General features: G+C 36.1%; 1 protein-coding gene across 1 annotated transcript; it reads left to right on the top strand.

Moving 5' to 3' along the window:
• Window positions 1–14: 14 nt before the first annotated feature.
• On the top strand, window positions 15–4,014 carry ZNF22 (zinc finger protein 22). The gene is made up of 2 exons (XM_045283665.1): window positions 15–89; window positions 2,086–4,014. The coding sequence occupies exon 2, from the start codon at window positions 2,157–2,159 to the stop codon at window positions 2,832–2,834; it is 678 nt and encodes a 225-aa protein (XP_045139600.1). The 5' UTR covers window positions 15–89; window positions 2,086–2,156; the 3' UTR covers window positions 2,835–4,014.
• Window positions 4,015–22,786: the final 18,772 nt, after the last annotated feature.

The following is a 22,786-nucleotide window of genomic DNA, read 5'->3' on the forward strand; positions in this document are numbered from 1 at the left end:
TACAAACTGATGTCAGAAGCAGGGTCGAGAACCTGGCCAAAAGCGTGTACTAGCTGCTAAGAAAGTTAATGAGCTAACACAATATAAAGGTAAACACATTGTCTGTCCACATAGGCCACCTTTCAGTTCACATATCCGCATTTGTAGTGTTCTTTCCATGTGAATTAGATAGACCCAGCGTTTTACACCAGATCTGACTGTGCATTTAAAAAAATTGTATATGTAGTTATGATCGTGGCTCCTTTTGAACACTAATACCATGTACTTCGCATAATGTCTGTGGTGTAGTTTATGTTCTGTAAAGTGGACTGGGTTGTACATTCTGTTATTTTGTGTTGTATGGTGTTTGCTCATTATGGCATTCGCCATAATTATACCCGGTATAATGATGAAAGAGCTTTGCTGGGGTTCTAAGCTAGACGTTGGACTGCTTAGTCACAAGGTTGGTAGTTCGAACCCACCAGACTCCTTGAGAGAAAGATGAAGCTGTGTGCTCCTGTAAAGATTTACAGTTTCAGAAACCCTATATTGGGTCATTGTGAGTCTCAATTGACTCCGTTGCTGTGGGTTTGGGATTATATTGACAAAATAAAGTTCTGAGTCTATATAGAATCTCAATTATGTACTAAGATTAAAGCAAGAAAATTGAGGTAATATTTTTATTTATTTGCTTATAGCCAAAGAGACTCAGGGTAATTCTCATTTTTTCCAAAGATACAGAAAATCGTTGTCATAATTACACTACTTTTGTAATCCTAACGTCTACTACCTATTTGGAGTTTGAACTTTTGTTTGTTTGTGACTATTATTTTGAACAGTTTCAAGTCAGTCTTATAAATAAATTGTTATTAGCTTCCATAAGCCACCCAGACACAGTAGGACAAAACAAACCTGGTTCTGTGCTACCTCCATAATTGGTTGCCAATTGGACAGTGGTGATTCATAGGGTCTTAATTGGCTGTAGATATTTGGAAGTTGATTCCACAGGCCCATCTTCCTACTCCATTTTAGTGTAAAATTTCTGTTGAAACTTGGCAGGTGACTGCACTTGAAGTATGTTGGACATCAGTTGAACTTGAAATTCTTGTGAGAGATGTGATTCTACCTCTGAATCACCATTACCCCTATAAATAAATAGATAACTTATCTAAAAAATAAAATATTTGTAGCAATTATGCATTTTCATCCTCTCTGTAGCCATACCTTCTGCCACATTACCTATTTGGAGTTTGGAATTTTGTTTGTTTGTTTATGGATATTGTTTTGAATAGTATTCCGCCTACTAAATTTTTCCTAAGTCTTCATTCCACTAATTAAAAAAAATATTTTTTACATTTTTCTTTCCCTAGTCTAAAACAATCTTCTTGTTTAAAGTTTTCAAAGAGTTATCCTTCTTTCTTGGATCTAGGGAAAAAGTAATAGTGAAACATTTTCACTAACAGTTTTCTTATCCATTATTTATTGACTAGGCTCCCAGGAAACCTATTATAGTTCCTATTTCAAAACACTTTACAGTACAAAGTTGGAATAAGTTTGATCTTCTATAGCTTTGAACATAGAATGACTAAGCTGATAAAAACAAACAGGAATATTCATGAAATATTATGATTTGTTCATTCTTTTCAAAGGTGGACACCTTAATAAAGCTGGCCAGTTATCTGTAAATGAATCAATGTTTAACTTGGTAGGACATAGTCAAACTGATTTTTTGTTACTGCAACTTTTATTATTATTTTGAGTTATTATATTTCCATTCAGATATTTTGTCTTTACCTTTTAATCCTCTAAAATGATGTACACATTTAGTAATACCTAATACAAATTTATATTACACCTAATCACATTTCCTAACTGTTCAGTGTCCTGTTCCTATATGAAAACTCCAAAAGTAACTTCTGTCAAAATGTGGAGGCGTTTATTTACTGCTCAAACTCTGAAATTACTAGAAATATTTTAGAAATGTTTCCCAAATTTATAAATATTTTAACTAAATATGTATGTAATTTTGATGGGCTAAGGAGTTTTAGAGTTGAATAAGTACCAGATAATCTATCCTTTGTTTTTTTATTGTTCTCCTCAACACAGAAAAGTAACAACTGCAGCCCAAGAAAGCAAAGCAACTTCAGAAGAAGACAGACCTTATTAAGCTCTTCACCATGAAGTTAGGAAAACCTAAACGTGGTATTTCTCGAAGCTCAAGCCAAGGAAAAGCCCATGAAAACCAGCACAAAAAAACACAGAATCGCCAGAAATGGGGAATGGATGCTCGATTTGACTCAACCTTGAGTAGACTAAGAAGAAGCTTGGATGATAAACCCTATAAATGTATTGAATGTGAAAAGAGTTTCACTCAGAGTTCTACTCTTTTTCAACATCAGAAAATCCACACGGGAAAGAAATCCCATAAATGTGCTGATTGTGGGAAAAGTTTTTTTCAGAGTTCAAATCTTATCCAGCATCGGCGGATCCATACAGGAGAAAAGCCCTATAAATGTGATGAATGTGGAGAAAGATTTAAACAGAGCTCAAATCTCATTCAGCACCAGAGAATTCATACTGGAGAAAAACCCTACCAGTGTGATGAGTGTGGCCGATGTTTCAGCCAGAGTTCCCACCTTATTCAGCATCAAAGGACTCACACAGGGGAGAAACCTTACCAGTGCAGTGAATGTGGCAAATGCTTCAGTCAGAGTTCTCACCTCAGACAGCACATGAAGGTGCACAAAGAAGAGAAACTTCCTAAAAGCCGGAGTAAAAATATTAGGGCAAAAACTCACTTAGTTTCATCTTGGAAAGCTGGCACTAGAAGGAAGTCAGTGGCTCGTCTTCGCTAAAATATAAGGCACTTACTCAGTCCTCTTTTAAGAAAAGGCTAGTACTTTCAGAATTGGAGATGTTTGTAATAGAGCACTTATATACTGGATTCCTTGATCTAATAGACATCGGAGGCTTAGTGACTTTGGGCTGAAAAATAATACATGTGTCGAGCTTTTCTCATTTTTTACGTGAAATAAAGCACAGAGACAACATTTTAAAAATATAAATAGTTTCTGTGGAAAGAATGATTGAATAAGAGAGAAAAAAAAATTTGGAGTTCAGCACTTGAGTTCTTATGATGTTGTATAGTGTACTAATAGGTTATAATATGAGTTGGAGATTCAACTTATTCAATGTATTCATAATTACCGATATTTAATCAGCAAGGCACATCACTCTAAGTTAATGTTCTTTTATTTCTTTCCTTCTACTAATGGAGTAGAATTTCCCTATTTTCACCAAATTCTTAGTAAAGTAGAACTATAGAAGCCCAAACTAGAAATGAACTAGACCACACATTTCTCCTAATTTTAATACTGTTTCTTATAATGATATTACTGTTGTCACTTGTTTTCCCCTGTGTGATGGATTTCTAATACTGTTTCTTATAATGATATTACTGTTGTCACTTGTTTTCCCGTGTGATGGATTTCTAATACTGTTTCTTGTAATGGTATCATTGTTGTTGCTTGTTTTCCACAGGGAAAGTGACAGGTATCCCTACATCTTTGGACTTGGAATTCTTTTGGACTCTGACAAACAGAGCCAACTTTTTAAATTTACGTAGATTAATAATACTATATTTTATCCACACAATCACAAATTATTACTAACTAAAAATCTACAATTTACATGTCCCTCTGGCTTCCCCTTTAAGAACCTTGGTAACCGAGCTTATCTTAAGCAAATATTTGTTGACAGTAAAAGTCAATTAATCTAAATACCAGTGCATTGCAGCTTTGAAGTGTAAGTTAACTTTTTTGCACTCCATTAATAGTTCAAGAAGTCTAACCTGTAAACTTCTATCAGAACAGGGCAAGGTGTCAGACATTTTAATCATTGTTCAGCTCAGGTTTTCATTTTTATTCGGTACTAAAATTTCTGATTTGGGGGGGGTATCTTTTATAATCACTTCAGTCCCTGCTATATTAATGCCAGTTATTCTTAAAAATAAAAAATAGATTATTTTGCATAATACAACCTGTTTTTTTCTTCGGAAATTGTCATGATTCAGACTGCAGGTCTATAACCACAGCTTTTAATAAAATCACTTATTTTGCCCGTGTTTTATTTCCTAAAACTTGAAATATACCTCTTTCTGGTCTTTTCAGAAGCTCTGGGAGGTGTGATGGTGTAATGATTACACCTTAGGCCACGATCTGCATGATTAACAGTTCAAAATCAGCAGCTGCATGGGAGAAGGTGCTGGGCTCTCTCAGCCCATAGGAATCATGCACAGCTGAGCAGAACTCGCCCAGTCCTTGCCATCTTCTCAATTGTTCCTCTGCTTGAGCCCATTGTCGCAGCCACTGTCAATCCATCTTAAGGGACTGCCTTTTTTTCTGCTCCTCAACTTTTCCAAGCATGATGTCTTCCAGGGACTAGATGTAAGGCTCACCTCCCTTGCCTTGAAAGATCACTCTGGCTGTACTTCCAAAACATTTGTTGGCTTTTAAGCAGTCCATGGTACCATCAGTGTTCTCCAGCACTATATTTCAATTGCACTAATTCTTCCTCATTCAAATATCCAGCTTTCTCATGCATATGAGGCAATGGGATAATACCATGACTTGGCTCAGGCACACCTTAGTCCTTAAAGTAATATCTTTGCATTCCAATACTCTAAAAAGGTCTTGTGCAGCAGATTTACCCAAAGCAATGCATCGCTTGATATCTTGACTGTTGCTTCCGTCAGCATTGATTCTGTGTACAAGCAAGACAAAATCATAACTTCAGTCTTCATTGAAGATGTTTCCTGTTGATCCAGTTGTGAGAATGTTGGTCCTCTTTATCGAGTTGTAATCCATACTGAAGACTGTAAATGAAAGAAAGGATGAAGTCAAAGTGCTGAATAGAAAAATTGCAAAGGGCAAAAATGGTTTAGACTTATCTATTATTAAAATTTTTAATTACTTTCGTGCTTCCCAAATACCCACACCAATACTACCATACTCCTCTCTTAGCCACCTGGCTCTTTTCTAGAACCCCCTAAGCCCATTTTAGTAAATAAAAGGTTGCTATCTGAAACAGTAAGTTTCAGATGCTTCCCTTATATTGATTGTAACCTGCTTTGAATATCACATTTGTGGTAAATAATATTTTCAAATGAGACACTACGGATAAAAAAATTTCTAACGAACAAAAACAAAAGAGTTTGCAATTGAATTTAAATCCTACCTGTGTGGTTTGTAACAAAATCCTGCCAGAAGTGGCAAGAGATGCAATGTTTAACTTTGTTTTTATCTGGACAGCCTTCCCTTTCTTCTTTAAAACCAGTTGCTATAAAGCCAGTTCTTACTCATGGAGATCCCACGTGTCAGGGTAAAATTGTACTCTCTTTTAAATGCATACTTTAGGCTACTTTTAGATCAATTAATATATAAATTGAGTTGGTTATAACTTTTTTTTTAAACATTTTATTAGGTAGGGGCTCATACAACTGTTATCCCAATCCATACACACATCAATTGTGTAAAGCGCATTTGTACATGGTTATAACTTTTAAGAATATTAATTAGTTTTAACATTTTCACCACCATAAAATTCATATATCATCATTTAAATGGTTCAGTCACATTCATAAGACTTGTGTAACCATCATCACTAGAAGTTCCATGATATTTGTTGTACTCATTGTGGCTAGCTCTATTTCCTGCCCACCTCCCTTACATCTCCCTTTGAAACAATACAGTTGTTGTCTCTGTAGGTTTAGCTATATAGGTTTATGTATATAGGTTACATATACAGAAAAACATACAAAATCAAAACAAAACACAAACAGTCCAACAACAACAGAATAAAAGCAAAGTAGAAAATACTAAAAACGAACAATTATACATTGGATCAAAGGGAAACCAAATGACAAGGTGTCACCTTTATTCTCATGTAGAACCACCCATTTACTTTTAGTTTAGAAAAGTTTCAACATAGTCATCATAAAAGATAAGTTAGATTGGGCCGGGGAGGAAGATGGTATAGACAGGTATTTAGACAACAAAAAAATAGTGCCAGGTGGGGGTGGGGGTGGGGGAGGTTGGGAGATAGGCAATCCCACATCAAATCAGGACAAGTTGGGGCCATAAGGAAAACACATCAATAAAGAATTTGTATAGAAAGCACAACATATTAGTCATGAAAATATTAAATTTACAAAGTGCACCAGATATCAGAAGAACATGTAAAACATTCTGGACAACTTTTCAACAAAATGAGAGAGTTCCCAAACCATACCCTCTACCATTAGGTAAATGCCTACTCAGCAACCATAGAGGACAGAGTAGAACTACCCTTTAGAGTTTCTGAGACGATATCTTTATGGAAGCAGACAGCCTGATCTCTTTTTCACAAAGCTGCTGGTGGGTTTAAACCATGAACTTTGTTATTAGCAGTTCCATACTTAATTGTGCCAGCAAGGCCCCTAAGCATGCCAGATTTAGTGAATGAAAATATTTTATCTGGAAATCCTAAAAACAGTTAAAAATAAGAGAACCTTTATTATCTGGGCATTTCACTTATGTTGATCACTTTGTGTGACTACACTGGATATGTGCACATTAAGGCATGAAGAACACGTAGAGTGGTGAATGAAAGGAGGCATTGTCTGCCTGGACCAGGGCATTGAAATGGCCCATTTTAGTTAACACTCCCTGCTGAAAAATCGTATTTCCAGTCCATATACAGAATCAGAATCTACATTCTTATACATTGCCAAGTGATTTTCATGTGTACATGGGGATCTTGTTAAACTGTACACTCTAAGTATATTAGAAAATGTGAACTAGTTCAAAGCCCTGATTTGGACAAAGAAAATCCCAAGTAAATTAATGAGCCAAGAATGGAATATCAGTCATGATATTCAGTTATTAACTGTAATCAACAAAACCTAAAAGAGAGTGGCTTAACCCAGAAAAGAGTTGAGGTCTCATACTATAAGAGTAGAGTTAGGTGGTTCAGAACTGGTGTGGTGATAAGCAATGCCATCAAGGGTCAAAAACAGAAATCAAACCAGGTCAGCCAGCAAGTCGATTCTAACTCATAGCAACCCTATAGGACTGAGTAGAACTGCCCTGTGTGTTTCTGAGGCTGCAAATCTCATCTTTCTCCTAAGGAGCAGCTGACGCCTTTGAGCTGAAGACTCTGTAGTTAGCAGCCTAACTTAAAACTCCCTGCACCACCAGGGTTCCATTCAAGGTCCAGACCCCTTTAATCTTATCATCATACTTAACACTGAAAAAAGGGAAGGGGGGTAGTTAGGTCCTAAACACAAAGGAAAAGACAAAGACCAAGGAGTATAGCACTGAAGAGTATGACAGCTAAAAGGGTCTTTTAAAAAGTGAGACATCAATTAAGTCCACATAGAAGAAACCCACCAGCCTGTGTGACCCAAGGATTATAAATAATAAAATACAAATCTGAAGGAGGAAATGGTATCAAAGTTTGAATGATGAACATCCAGTTTTCAAAAGGCTATGAATGACAGTAGAAACCCCAAATCCATTTGCAGGTTCATACATGGATTAAGCCTTCAGTGAATCCCCTCTGACTGTAGTCGAGGGATGTGAACAGCCTTGCTATCATACAGAAAACACTGTAAAAATAATTATGGCAGATATATTTAGGTTAAAATGTAGTACCTTATCATTTGATCTTCCTTTTAACCCATTTTTAATTGTCTCCATTTTTAATATTTTCTGCTTTCTTTTTGATTGAGGTTTTTCTGTTTTGTCTAGTCATTGTTGATTTTTTGTTAGTTTGCTTGTTTTCTTTCTGTACACTTATCACAATCCATACATCCGTTGTGTCAAGCACATTTGTATATATGTTGCTTTCATCATTTTCAAAATATTTTCTTTCTACGTGAGCCCTTGGTATCAGCTCCTCATTTTTCTCCTCCCTCCCCACCCCCTACCTCCCTCATGAATCCTTAATAATTTATAAATTATTATTATTTTGTCATATCTTACACTGTCTGACATCTCCCTACACCCGCTTTTCTGGCTGCATATTTGAAGAAAAGTCTTTAAGATCCCTGATGTTATTCTTTCTGATAACTGGGCACCATCTGGTTTCTTCACCACACTTTTCTATAACACTCACATTTTCAGTTATATCTTCATTAGGTTGAGCATCAAACAGGGCAAGTGTCCTAAGAACTAATTGCTCTTAGATTGTGACTAGAATGAAATGGAAGCCCAAGATATATCTATGGTTTATATAGGATTCTGGTTCATCTTAGAGTCATCATTGTCATTTTATGTTAGAGAATTATATCAATAATCCCGTGGGGCATAAGGTAATTCTATTGGTAGTGTCATTAATTTAGCCAACGGTGTAGAATTTAAAACATTGTTGATAAAAGGAAATTATACAAGTATAGGCAAGCTATGAATTGCAATACATGAATTAGCTGATTTATACAGATTAGAATCTTAAGTGACTGGACATTATTTACACAATGAGGGTTGGTGATAAGGCTGCTTTTGTGTTTTATGTGATTTTCTGTGTATGAAATCCAGGATAGGTAGATATATTGGATTGTTTTTTGCCTGGGGCCTTGGGGAGCGGGTGGGGTGAAATAGGGAGCTACAACAATGAGTACAAGAAAAAATGTTCTGAAATTGATTGTGATGATGACTGCACAAAACTTTTTTAAATGATTGAAAAATTGAATTGTATGTTATGTGAATATATGCCACTATTTTCAAAAAGGAAAAGTGAGTGGAACTTGCAGGATTAAAAAAAATATCATTTGATTGGGGGCTCGTTCTATGTCCTTAAGACAGCAGTCATCTGCTTCTTCTCACACTAAAGAGTTTCAGCCTTATGTCCAAGGGCTACAGGTACGTTTGAGGTAAAACCCTGCTCACTTAATGAGGTTTGCACATAGAGTTCTTCTAGTATGGCCAATGAAGAATACTGTAAGCCTCGAAAGAACAGAGCCTAAAATCTCAGTAGTCTATAGCGCATGGCTTGGGTCACCAAGGGCTGCATATAAAATAGGTAAAAAGTTCCTAATTAGGAACATAATACCAGCATATTCTCCCCTTGGTTTCTATATAAATATGTTTAGGTCTATTTTCTCGGTGGAATGTTGCTCCTCTCTGTTTTCCTACCAACAGAAATGTGATTTTCTTCACATGAGACACACATGCCCCCTTCCCCCTATCTTGGTAGGAGTGTCTGTTGGTTTAGGGTGACATTAGCACAATTTTGTATGACAGTAACTACATGATAGTCACCTTACTTACACTCTTGGAAAACTGATCCCAGCTGAGGTGAGGTCTCCTCTGTTGAAGTGGTTTTTAAACCGTACATATAGAGGGGACAATATATATTTCATGGGCATTAGGCAGGCTCTCTACCTCATTGCTTATGAGACCAGGTTAGATTACATGCCCTCAGAGTGGGAGCCAGACTTCATCTTCATTTTCATCTTGTAACGGTGGACTTGGACAATATTTGTCACTTTGTGATTGACTAATGGTTTTCAGGTTCCTCCGTGTCATGATATGTTTCATGGTTTCATCGCTGTGTTTTAAGAGATGCACAGTATCCCGTCGTGTTTATGTACCAATGTTTCTTTATCCATTCTTCTACTGATAGGCATTTGAGCTGTTTCTAACATCTTGCCATTGTTAACTTCACTTCATGAACATGGGAGAGAATATGTCTGTTCATGTTCTTTCTTTGGGGTATATGGGTTGTATGGTGTTTCTGTTGCCAGTTGTTTTAGGTCTCGCCATCTCACTTTCCACAATGGTTGCGCATGTTTACAAGCCCAACAAAAGTATATAAGAGTTCTACTCTCTCCACATTCTGTCCAATATTTTAAAACTCAAACACACAAAAAATCAAAGAATAACAGAAAATCAACCAAGTCATTGGCATCCTAAAAAGGCAGGAGTGGCAATATTAATCTTCAATAAAATAGGCTTAAAGTCAAATAGCATGATGAGGGACAAGAATGGTTACTACTTAATGATTAGAGAAATAATAGACCAAGAAGACATAACTTTAAATAATACATATGCCCCTAGTGAAAAACTCTTAAAACACATCAATCAAATCCTTAAAGAATTGAAGAGACAAATGAACAGCTTGGGAATAATAGGAGGAGACTTCAGTACTCCATTCTCAAGGAAAGATTATCAAGAAAGAAACTCAAGAGCTAAACAACATGTTCAACTAGCTCAACCACTTAGGTATATAAACAGCACTCCACCTAACAACAGCACAGTATACAATTTTCTATAGCACACAAAGTATATATTCTAGAAGAGATCACATGTCAGGCCACAAAACAAATCTTAATAAATTCAAAAACACTGAGATCCTACAATATATTTTCTCAGATCACAGTGCTATAAAACGGAATTAACAATAGAAAGAATGGTAACATAAAGACAAACATGAAGACTGCACAACATATTTCTTAAAGTTTACTTGGCAATAGACCAAATAAGGATGAAATTAAGAAATTCCTTAAAACAAATGAGAACAGGAACAACAAACAAAAACCTTTGGAATACAGCAACATCAATTATAGAGGGAAATTTATAACCATCAGTGCACATATGAAAAAAGAGAAGTCCAAAATCAACCCCTTGACACTACACTTCCAATAACTAGAACAATTACACCAACATAAATGCCCCAACAACAGAGAAAAAGAAATAAATATTAGAGCTGAAATAAAATAAACTAGAGAACAGAAAAATAGTGGAAAAATCAATAATATAAGAAGTTTGAGCTGATGCCAGGGGCTTAAGTGGAGAGCAAATGTTTTGAGAATGATGAGGGCAACGAATGTACAAATGGGCTTTACACAATTGGTGTATGTAGGGATTGTGATAAGAGTTGTATGAGCACCCAATAAAATGATTTTTTAAAAAGAAGAAGTTTGTTCTTTGAAACAACAAAATTGACAAAGCAAAAGAGGCTGCAAATATCTAGAATTGGAGATGAAAAGGGAAACATCAACAGATTCAAATGAAATAAAATAATCAAGAACATATTACTATGAGAGATTGTACTCCAACAAATTAGTTAACCTAGAAGAAATGGAAAAACAATTGGAAATAGACCATCTGCAGTGGCGTCTTCAAACTACGGCCTATGGGCCACATGTGGCCCGCCGAGGACATTTATCTGGCCCGCTGGGTGTTTTTGCCCCATTTGTTTTTTTACTTCAAAATAAGATATGTGCAGTGTGCGTAGGAATTTGTTCATAGTTTTTTTTAAACTATAATCCAGCTGTCCAATGCGTCTGAGGGACAATGAACTGGCCCCCTGTTTAAAAAGTTTGAGGACCCCTGAAATGCAGATGGCTGTAGAAGAAATGGACAGACTCACAAAAAAAGAAAAAATAGAGAAGGTCAGTGTGTTAGTGTGGGTGGGGCATATATTTCTTTGCATAGCTCTCTTTAGAGAAACAAATCCACAGAAACTCATGTATAAGAGAGAGTTTTATAGAAAGGTTAAGTGCACATCAAGAAAACATCCCAACTCAGTGCTGTCCAAGCCCACAAGTCCAACATTAACCTATATGTCCAACACCAATCCACAAAGTCCTCCTCCATCTCACAAAACAGATGCAATAATGCTGACTACAGGAGGAAAGCTGAGTCAGTGAATGTGTAAGCATCTCAGCTCTGGCAGGGGTCTCCACACGAGTGCTTCAGCACCCAGGGCTGTATCAGGGTAGGTCCATGTGGCTTCTCCTCAGGGACGTCTTACAGGAAGTGAACCTTGCCAGCTAAAGCAGAGAACTGCACCCTGGTCTGACCATCAGAAAGCAAGAGACCTGAAAACTAGGAAGGCGAGGCTCACCGAGCCATTTATCCCTCTACCTTTCAATTAACCCCACGTGTTTATTGGCCAGGTTGGCACAATAAACTAACTACCTCAGTCAGTAAGAAACTTCCAACCAAGGAAAGCCCAAGAGCAGATGACTTCAGGGGAATTCTATCAAGTATTCAGGGAAGAGTTGTCGCTAATTTTATGCAGGCAATTCCAGAATATAGAAAGGGACAACAGACTCTCAAATTCATTGTATGAAGCCAGCATAACCCTGACACCAAAACCAGACAAAGTTCGCACAAAGACAGCGAACTACAGGCCACTGTCCCTCATGAGCATAGATACAAGAATTCTCAAGAAAATTCTGACCAATAAAATGCAACAACATATCAATAAAATAAATCCCCATGACCAAGTGGGATTAATGCCAGGAATGCAAGGATGGTTAAACATCAGAAAACAATTGAAGTAACCCACCACACACAAAAAATACAAAGAATAAGAACCACATAATCATATCAAGAGATACAGAAAACGCATTTGGACATTATCTAACACACATTTCTGATTTAAAAGAATGTCAACAAATTAGGAATAGAAGTTAAATTCCCCAATAATAAAGTCCACTAAAGAAAATCCATTGGCAAGCATCAGGCTCCATAGGGAAAACCTGAAAACATTTCTCCTGAGAATGAGAAGTAGAGAAGGATGCCTCATATCACTACTCTTATTCAACATTGTGCTGGAAGATGGCATCAGAAAGAAATCAAGGAAATTCAATTGGGAAAAGAAGACATGAAATGCTTGAGATTTGTAGGCAATATAATTTTTATAGACAAAGAACCTCGAGGAGTTTATAAAGAGGTTGTTGTAAATAATTGAGGGATTTGGTAAAATAGCAGATTAACAAGCAGAAATCATTTGGATTCCTGTATACCATAGAAGTCAGCTCTGAAAAAGACACGAAGAAAAACAATACCATTTACAATAGTCATAAAAAAGACAAAATACTTAGGACTAAATCTAAATAGAGAAACAAGTGACTTGTATAAAGAAAACTTGAGACCATTAATACAAGAAATCAAATGAGACTGTCCTGTGTGCATGGACAAGAAAACTTAATACTGTGAAAATGTCAATACTACCTAAAGCAATTTACAAATACAACACAAATCTGATCCAAATCCAAACTTTATTCTTTAAAGAAATGGAGAAATAAATTATCAACTTCATATGGAGAAGAGACCTAGCTTAAGCAAAGAACTTCTCAAAAAGAAGAAAAAGTGGGATGCCTAGAATAACTTGACATCAAAACCTATTACACAACTACATTAGTAAACACAACCTATTATCAGTACAGTGATAGATACATCGACCAATGGAACAGCATAGAAAAAACCAGAAATAAAAGCATCTCCCACAGGCAATTTATTTCTACAAACAACTAAAAACATTAAATGGAAAGAGATACCCTCTTCAACAAAAGCTGCTGGAGAGATTGAATCTACATCTGTAGAAGAGTGAAGCAAGACCTATACCTCACTCCATGCACAAAAATGAACTCAAGATGGATTATAGACATAAGTGTAAACTCCAGAGCTAAAACGATCATCAATGAGAAAATAGGCACAAACCTGAGGACCCTTTGGCAGAGCATACACAAACTACCAAATATAATAAGGAAGTACACAAAGTGGAGGACAAATTAGATGATTAGGACCTACTAAATATAAGATACTAATGAACATGAAAATATTTTATCAAAGGATTAAAAGGAGAACCCAGATTGGCAAAACATCTTAGCAATGACACAATAGACAAGGGACTAATCACTAACATCTATAGAACTCAATAACATCTCAATATGAAAAAACAAATGATCCAATTAAAAGGTGAGCAATGAAAATTAGCAGACAATTCACCAGGGATGACAGTCAAATGGCTAACAAATGCTCATGATCACTATACATCAGGGAGATGCAAAGGAAAACAGCAATGAGATATCACCTCACACTCACAAATATAGCCCATTTATTAAAGAGAGAAAGAGAGAGAGAACAACAAGAACTGGAAAGAGTGTGGAGAGATTGGAACTTTTATGCACTGATGGTATTTTAAACACACAATCATTGTGGAAAGAGATATGGTACTTCCTTAAAAAACTGGTAAAAGAAATTCCACATGACCCAGCAATACCTCTGCTGGGTGTATATTCCAAAGAAGTAAGAGACAGAAAATGAACAGACATATGTTTTCCCATATTCATTGTAGCACATATCACAGTAGCAAGAAGCTGGAAACAACTCAAATGCTCATCAGTTGAAGACTGGATAAAGAAACTGCTATATACACACAATGGAAACTATGCATCCTTAAAGAAACAACTGATAAAACCACAAAACATCCACAGACCTGGAAATACTTACACTGAGTAAAGTTAGTCAATTACAAAAGAATAGTTATTGTTTGATTCCACCACTATAAGGGAAAGAAAATAAAAGTCAAAGTTCTTGTGTTCTCAGACCTTGAAATTTCTAAACTGGTACCACAAGCAATGAGGTAATGTGCCTGCCTAGTCCCTTGAGTGATATATAACCCCCTTAGTTCGATATTGTAGAAATAACTTCAAGAGTGATGGCCTCACTCCAGCTGGGGATACTTTCTCATGGTGCAGGACAGGGAGAAGACCCATCAGTTCCTGCCATATAAGAACATTTTACAGCCACCAGAGAAGCTGGATGATATAAAGAAGAGTGTGGCAGCAAGATTGAAGGAAGGCTTATTAACCTACGGTATGCAGATAACAACCTCACCTGCTGAAACTGAGGAGAAATCGAAGTGCTTCCCGATAAAGATCAAGGATTGCAACCTTCAGGATGGATTACAACTCAATGTAATGAAGACCAAAATTCTCACAATTGGACCAATAGGCAACATGATAAATGGGGAAAATGTTGAAGTTGTCAAGGATTTTGTTTGCATCCACAACCAATGCTCGTGGGAGTAGCATTCAAAGAATCAAAAGATGTACTGCATTAGGTAAATCTCCTGTAAAGACCTCTTTAGAGTATTAAAGACCAAGGACGTTACTTTGAGTATTAGAGTTCACCTGACCCAAGGCATGATATTTTCCATTGTATCATATGCATGTGAAAGTTGGACGTTGAATAAGGAAGACCATAGAAGAATCAATGCATTTGAATTGTGGTGCTGGAGAAGAATATTGAAAATACCATGGACTGCTGAAAGGACAAAGTGATCTGTGTTGGAAGAAGTGTGGTCAGAGTGCTCCTTACAGGCAAAGATGGCAAGACTTCACCTTAGTTACTTTGGGCATATTATCAGGAGAAACAATCCTTGGAGAAAGACACCATGTTTGGTAAAGTTGTGGGGGTGTGAAAGAGAGCAAGGCGCTGGACAAGATGTACTGACACAGCATCAATGGGTTTGAGCATAGAAACAGTGGCGAAGATGGCACATGCCTGTTCAGAGTTTCATTCTGTTGTGCAGAGGGACACGATTGGTCAAAGCTGAAACAATGGCACCTAACAGCACCAACAAAGGCTATGCCAAATCAAATCACACTCCTGAACTTAATTCTGCGTTAGGATAATCAGTCAGTTAAGACCAAAAGGGCAGCATTTACCCAAAGACAAAGTCCAGAGAGTTAGAAAAGGAGGACTGGAAGTAGGAAACACAGTGAGGAAGTGAGATTATTGGTGGTACATTTAAAGAATTTCAGTGATTATGTTGAATCAGAAAGTGAATGAATTGTTCAAGGTAAAATATGATCTACTCTATAAACGTTCACTTAATTCATGATAAAAGAAAGAAGAATAGTTCTGGATGACTGCACTGTGTCAGGCTAGCCAACCTTTCACCTATCTCTCTTTTTGGTCACTTCTGTCCAACTTTTCCTCCTAGTTGGTATTTAATTCACTTCTCTGTTTTCTCCCCTGAAGCTCAGGGTTCCAGGATTATCTTCTATACTTGCTTCAGTGGGTTTCTAGTGTCTTTTTTTTTTTTTTTTTTTGGTGGAGCATGTCTGCATCATGTCTGCCTTGTTCATGCTTTTGACAGAAGTCTTCAGGTTCAATACACATATACAAATATTCTCTCAATTATATGTATTTGTGGGTATACTGCCACTTTCCTTCCTATGTCTGTTCAGCCTGCACGTCTAATCGTGGAGCTCATTTTTATGAGGTCCTTGTCATCTATCTTGTTTACTGTTGTTTGTGTGTTGTCAGTCATGATTGATAGTCTGTTAACAATATGTATTATGGCCCCCAAATTTGTCCCTATTTTTTCATTGATAAGCTTTACAGTTCTAGCTATTGCATTTAGAATGTAATATGACCATTGTGAATTCGTTTTTTATATAGTGTGAAATATAGGTTCTGCTTCATTTTTCTGCAAATGGATATCTAATTTTACCAGAATAATTTATTAAATATTTATTAAATATCTTCCCCCTTTTAGTATTTCAACCCTTTGTCAACTGATTATAGGTAGATGGGCTTACCTCTGGATTCTCAAGTCTGTTCTATTGATCTATATATCTGTGATTTTTCCAGTAAAAAGCCATTGTAACTACTGTGGCTATATATTAGGTTTTGAGATGGGAACGTAGGAGGCCTCCTATTTTTCTCTTCTTGACTTACAGTGCTTTGCTTATATGGGGTCTCTTTCCATATAAAATTGGTGATTTACGTTCTCATTTTTTAAAAGAATAATCTTGAAATCTGGATCAGAATGGCCTTATAGCTGTAGATCATTTTGGGCAATACAATGTTAATTTTTCATCCATGAGCATGGTTTACTCTTCCTTTTGCTTTCTTGTCAGAGTGTTTTGTGGTTTTCTTTGCCCAATCCTTTGTTTACCTGTTTATATTTATCCTAAACATTTCATCTTTTTGATTGGTAATTGTAAATGATATTGTTCTCCTGATTATTTTTTTCACAACTTTCTTTGTTAATGTATGTTTTCTTATTTTCCTAAGTTTATTTTCTATCCTGATAATTTACTAAGTCTTTCAGTTAATTCCAGTCATATCTCACTGACTCTTTGGGATTTTCAATGTATGTGAGCATATCATCTGTCAATAAAGTTCTACTTCTTCTTTACCTATTTCAATAATTTAAATTTTCTTTCTTACCTTTAGACTTCCAGTCCCCATATTAAATAAAACTAGTGATAAAGGGGATCCTTGTCTGGCTCATGTTCACAATGAGAATGCTTTAAACTTATCTTTTCTGGGACTAATGTTGACTATTGATTTGGTATATATTCTCTTATTTTGTTGAGGAATTTCCCTCAATCCTTTTGTGTTGAATGTTTTAAATCAGAAATGGACATTATAATTTAGAAAATAGTTATCTATTTCAGACTTTTGCATTGTAGATCTCAAGCCTTTTATGCTCTTTTTATTCTTGCATCCTTACTATTTTTATAATAGTCTATTATAAAAAGACATGTATTTGGTGAATTAACAAACTTCTCTTTTCTCAATCTAATTTGGTTTGGGTATATTTCATTTTAAAACCAGTAGTCATGAGTAGTATCAGAATATGATACTGGAATTGAAGGATTATAAGTAACAGGCTAAAACGTGGTAGAATGAGGTAAGCTACCATCATTTTACCTTTGCCTAGGTTGACCCTTTTATTCAGGAGCATGACAAGCACACGCTAAGATGGCTTGCCCAGTCTTGTCTTCTGATGTGACTTTTGGGAGTCTAGTGGCTGAAGAACATGATATAACCAAACCATGGTTTCTTCATTCTGTAAAAGTTCTGTAATTTAACTTCTAACTAATAGAATAAGGCAAAGGTAATAAGATATGACTTTTGTGGTCATTTTACATTATGCACTAGTCCATCTTGTAAGCATCTCACTCTCTTCCTCATTTGATGGCTTTTGATAAACCAATTATCATTTGTGAGAAAATCTATGGAGAGGTCTATGTGTCAAAGGGCTCAATAACTCAATAGTGGACTCCAACCAATAGCCAGCAAGAATCTGTGCCTCCAGTCTTATAGTGACAAGGAAATGAATTATTCCTACTATTTGGAAGGGCATAAAAGTGGATCCATCACCAATTGTGTTTTTAAATTAGAACTAACCCCAAACTGATACCTTGATTGCAGTCTTCCAGAGACTCTTGAGCCATAGAAGCTGTGAGATAATAAATGTGTATTGTTTTAAGCTCTTAGGTTTGTGAAAATGTATTGCTTAGCAATAGGAAATTAATGCAAGTAGCGAAACAATTAGTAGTAGTAGTGAAAATACAACATGCTTGTCATTGTTGAATGGAGGATTTCTTCTCAACTACTGAAAGAGTTTCTCTAGCGGTAACACATTTGCCCTTGTCCAATTTCATTCACTAGATAGCAATGATAACTATCTGATTGATGAATTTTCTCTTTCCTCTTAGGAGTAAGCTGTCCTACATTGCCATATTTTCCTTGTTTCTCCAGTGGCAGATCCGCTCCATGAGGTCATTGTACCCCTCAATCCCCAATAATATTTGCTTGCATTCTCACCAGTTGTGAATATTAATACACGTATTTACCTTTACCATTTTATAGGTTGCAACCACATTCTGCTATTTTTGATAACTAATAGTGATTTGTGTTTTTCACTTGAAATTCTTCTTTTGCTATTTTATATTTCTTGCCTTTGTCAATATTTCTTTTAGAATTTTTATATTTTCCCCATAGGCCTCAATGAGCCTATTTACATAGTAAGAATTTTAGTTATTTTATCATTATTTATAATATTTTTCAATAACAAATGTGTCTATTTTTAAATATAAAATACTCATATTCTTCTCATTCCTCCCTTTCTTTTTCTTCTACTTTCAGTTTTTCCCTTTTTTCATTTCCTCCTCCATCTCCCTAATCTTTTTCTTCCTCATGTTTGTGATTAAGTTATTTGTCATTAAGAGTTATATATTTACCATATTTTCATGGTTTCTCTGTAATATTTTACTCTTAAATTCCAGTAGAATTTACTTTGTGATATGTTACTAGGAGAATACCTGCTTTTATAAATAATTAATTGTTTAAACACCAGCAATTATTTGTAGATCTATATCTATCTACTGTGATTGAATTGATTCTGACTCACAGTAACCCTATAGGATAGAGTAAAACTGCCTTAGAGATTTCAAGACGCTAAAGCCTTATTTGAACATTCAGTCTCATCTTTCGCAATCAGAGTGAATGATGTGTTTGAACTGCTTCCTTGGAGTTGGAAGCCCAATGCTTAACCTACTGTGGCTCTACGGATTCTCCAGATCTATATTTCCTATATTATTAAATATACTAATACATTTCTATGTTATTAAACATCCTCAAGTCTGTTTGGAGCCTTTTCCTCCTTTTAATTTTGGTAATTACACCTGGAAACCTTATCCAAATGCCAAAGCCCATCAGGTTTACTTTCAATATGTGTTGAGCTCCTTGGTTGTTTCTGACCACTCCACACAAGAGAGATGTGTGCATAGCCTCCTACCATCCATAAACCATACATCACCCCCTCTCCGCATGCACTTTAAAACCACTCCAACAGAGGAGACATAACCTTAACTGAAGCCAGGTTTTCCAGATTCAGGGAGACAGAGAAGACCATTAGTTGCTTCCATACAAAACTGTGCTAATGTCACCCCAATCAACAGTCACTAATATCAGAGTGATAAGCTAACCTTACCAGAAATTCAAGTCAAGATAGAAGTAGGGGCATAGGTATGTCTTGGAGAAAATGTTTACATTTCTGCTGCTAGAAAAATGGGGAAGAACAACCTCCCATCAGGAACAAAATGCTTGACAACACTTATGTAGAACTCAAGGGGAGAACATGCCTGGTACTATGTTCCTAATTGGACACTTTTGACTAGTATCTATCCAGTGTTTGGTGACTCAGGCCACATTGTGAGACTTTAAACTGTTCTTTATAGGAGCACAACATCCTTCATAGGCCACACAGAAAGGCTCAATGTGGAAACTTCACTAAGTGAACCGGGCTTTACCTCAACTCATCTGTAGCTCTTAGACTTAAGGCTGAAACACCCGACTGTGAGAATAAGCAGGTGACTGTTATCTCAATGCTAGAGAACTGCTTGTCATTGGACTTTGGTGCAGATATTTTGCCTTGCAGGTGCCTAATAAATGGTAGGCCAAGACTACCATACAATTTTTATTTTTTAATATCATTTTATTGGGGGCTCTTACAGCTCTTATAACAATCCATACATCAGTTGTATCAAGCATATGTTGCCATAATTATTTTCTAAACATTTACTTTCTATTTGAGCCCTTAGTATCTTGCTTTACTATGACATGTACTAATCTGGTAGGTGTGGTTCTGCCACCATGAAGGAATATTATTAAAAATGTTGCCCTTTTACCAACCAATATTTTTGTATAAATAGTTTAATCTGTATAAGTCAAGAATTCATGTATTGCAGTTTGTAGGTGGCATATATATATATATAATTTCCCTTCGTTAATAGTGTTTCAAATAGTGTTTCATTGGTTAAATTAATGACATTATATAATTGCCCCATGGAGATGATTGATAATGTTTTCTGTAAATGTAAAATGAGTGATGCCTCTAAGGTGAACCAGAGACATAAATAAATCATAGATTATGACTGGATTTGGGGATTGCATTTAATTCTAACCCAGATCTAAAAATAATTAGTTCTTATGACATGGTCTTGCTTGATGTTTGCCATCATGATGAGATCAATAAAGATATGAGTGGTACAGCAAAGTGTGACAAATAAATTAGATGGTACTCTGTTATCAAAAAGAGTAGTGTCTAGGGTCTTAAGGGTGTATCTTAAAACAAGCAATTACCTAAATGAGCTGCCAACCTGTGTTACCCAAGGATTTTAAATAATACAATCCAAATATGAATAAGAGAATGGCATCAGAGCTTAAATTGTGAATACCTGGTTTGCAGAAGACTGAATGATAGCAAAAGCCCAAAATCTATTTGCTGGTTTTGGGGGTTGTATTTGCTGGTAACTTGTTGGGCTGTTATCTACAAGCTGGGCAGTTCCAAGCCACCAGCCACAGCCCAAAGACTAGGTTTTCTACTTCCATAAACAGTTGTAGTCGCAGAAACCCACAGGAGGGTCACTATGAGTCAGCATCAACTCAATAGTAATGAGAGAGAGGTATGGGTTAAATCTCCAGAGTAAATACTCTCTAACCATAGTAGGTGAATAGCCTTATTATCAGACAAAGAGCCTGGTAAAAAAAGATTATGATACACATAGTTAGGTTAATATTACCTTATTATTTAATCTCTTTTATGACACATTTTAAAGTTGATTCCTTTTTTTTTTTAAAGTGAAGGGGACATGCATGCAGATGAAGCTCCAGTGAACCCTACCTGACCATGGACCAGGGATGGAAACAGCCTTGCTATCAGGCAGAGTGCAATGGAAAGTGGGTTATTGTAGATGCATTTGGATTAAAATGTAGCACCTTATAATTTTTCTCCTTATCATTGACCCATTTAAAATTTGTTCTTGTTTTAATATTTTGTGTTTTCTTGTTAATTTAGGTTTTTCTCTATTTTATTGTTTTTGGTTGTTGTTTTTGTATGTTTTTCTATATATGAAATCCAGGAAAAGTAAATCTATAGAGACAGTAACTTGATTAATATTCCTTGGGATATGGCAGTGGAGGTTAAGGAGACATGGAGAGTTAATAACAATGAGTACAAGAAAGAAGAAAATTTTCTAAAATTGATTATACAACTTTGCTTAGTGTAATTGAAATATTTAATGGTATGTATGATTTGTGAATTATTCAGAACTATCAAATTATATGATATGTGAATTATGCCAATAAAACTGTTAAAAATAGAGATATTTTAGAGGCATAGTAACCTGGAACATATACTTAACGGGCAGGCTGTAGAGAGGTGTCATTAGACTGCCTGACTCTATTTTCACATCTTTACACAGACACAGAATCTCATAGAATGAATTCCAGGGAGAATTCTATTTACCTTACCTCATCACATTAGCTTAATAAGGTTTTCTTTATATTTTATATTTTAAACATGACAATGACAACCAGAGGTAGTGGTGAAAGGGATGTAATATGGAGAAATATTAGATAAATGTTACAGGGTGGTTGAAGACAGAATACCCTGTAAACATTGCACCTCCAATTCATCCACATAGAGTGCTCTAAATCCTGTAGACATGACATTTTATAAACATTTGATCATAGCTTGAATTATAGTGATTGCTCAAACAAAAGTCCTCTGTAACCTCTATTTCTCTTGATGCATACTGGCTCCATCCTAGTGATCACAATTTCTCTGGAACCTATCTTTTCCTGGTTCAGTAAAAATTACCAGTGACGACCGGAGTCACCTGTGACTAGAAGCAGACTCTGACAAGCTGCCCCAGGAGTCTTCAAGCTGATGGAAGAACCTTAGGTCTACGTCAGTGAAATAATGAGCCTACAGAGACAAGTACATAATGGCCAAGCTCAGTGATCCCTCCAGACACAGCTCACCTCCTCCTAAGCTCCAGTGGCTCTTTCCTCTCAAAACTTTCTCAGATTAATTAATACCTGAGAGAAGCATCAATAGACTAGTTAGTCAGAGGCATAAGAGGTCCTCCAGGGTGTCTTATAGCTGGTTTTCTCACTTGAAGTGTTACATTTGCCTATGCAATTTTCCTGATTGCTTTACAGTATTCTCACCCCTGTGCTTTGCTGTTGGCAACACCAGGCACAGTGGATGAGGAATGAGGAGTCAAGTTAGGACAGCTGAGGTCCAGTTTCAAGGATCCCCACAGTGTTCTCAACACCACCCTGTGTTTCTGTATTGCTGAGTAATTTACACAGAGGCCTCAAGAAATACACATCACTGTCAATTTACCTATCTGAAAACCAAACCAAAAATGGTCTTTGCATGT

Source organism: Echinops telfairi, unplaced genomic scaffold (genome assembly GCF_000313985.2).
Source record: "Echinops telfairi isolate 266 unplaced genomic scaffold, ASM31398v2 ScPeMD7_7465;HRSCAF=8503, whole genome shotgun sequence".
Taxonomy (NCBI): Eukaryota; Metazoa; Chordata; class Mammalia; order Afrosoricida; family Tenrecidae; genus Echinops; species Echinops telfairi.

What these genes read in the sequence shown, in the direction of transcription:
- ZNF22 (XM_045283665.1), top strand. Translation starts at nt 2,157, where the DNA reads ATGAAGTTAGGAAAACCTAAACGTGGTATTTCTCGAAGCTCAAGCCAA.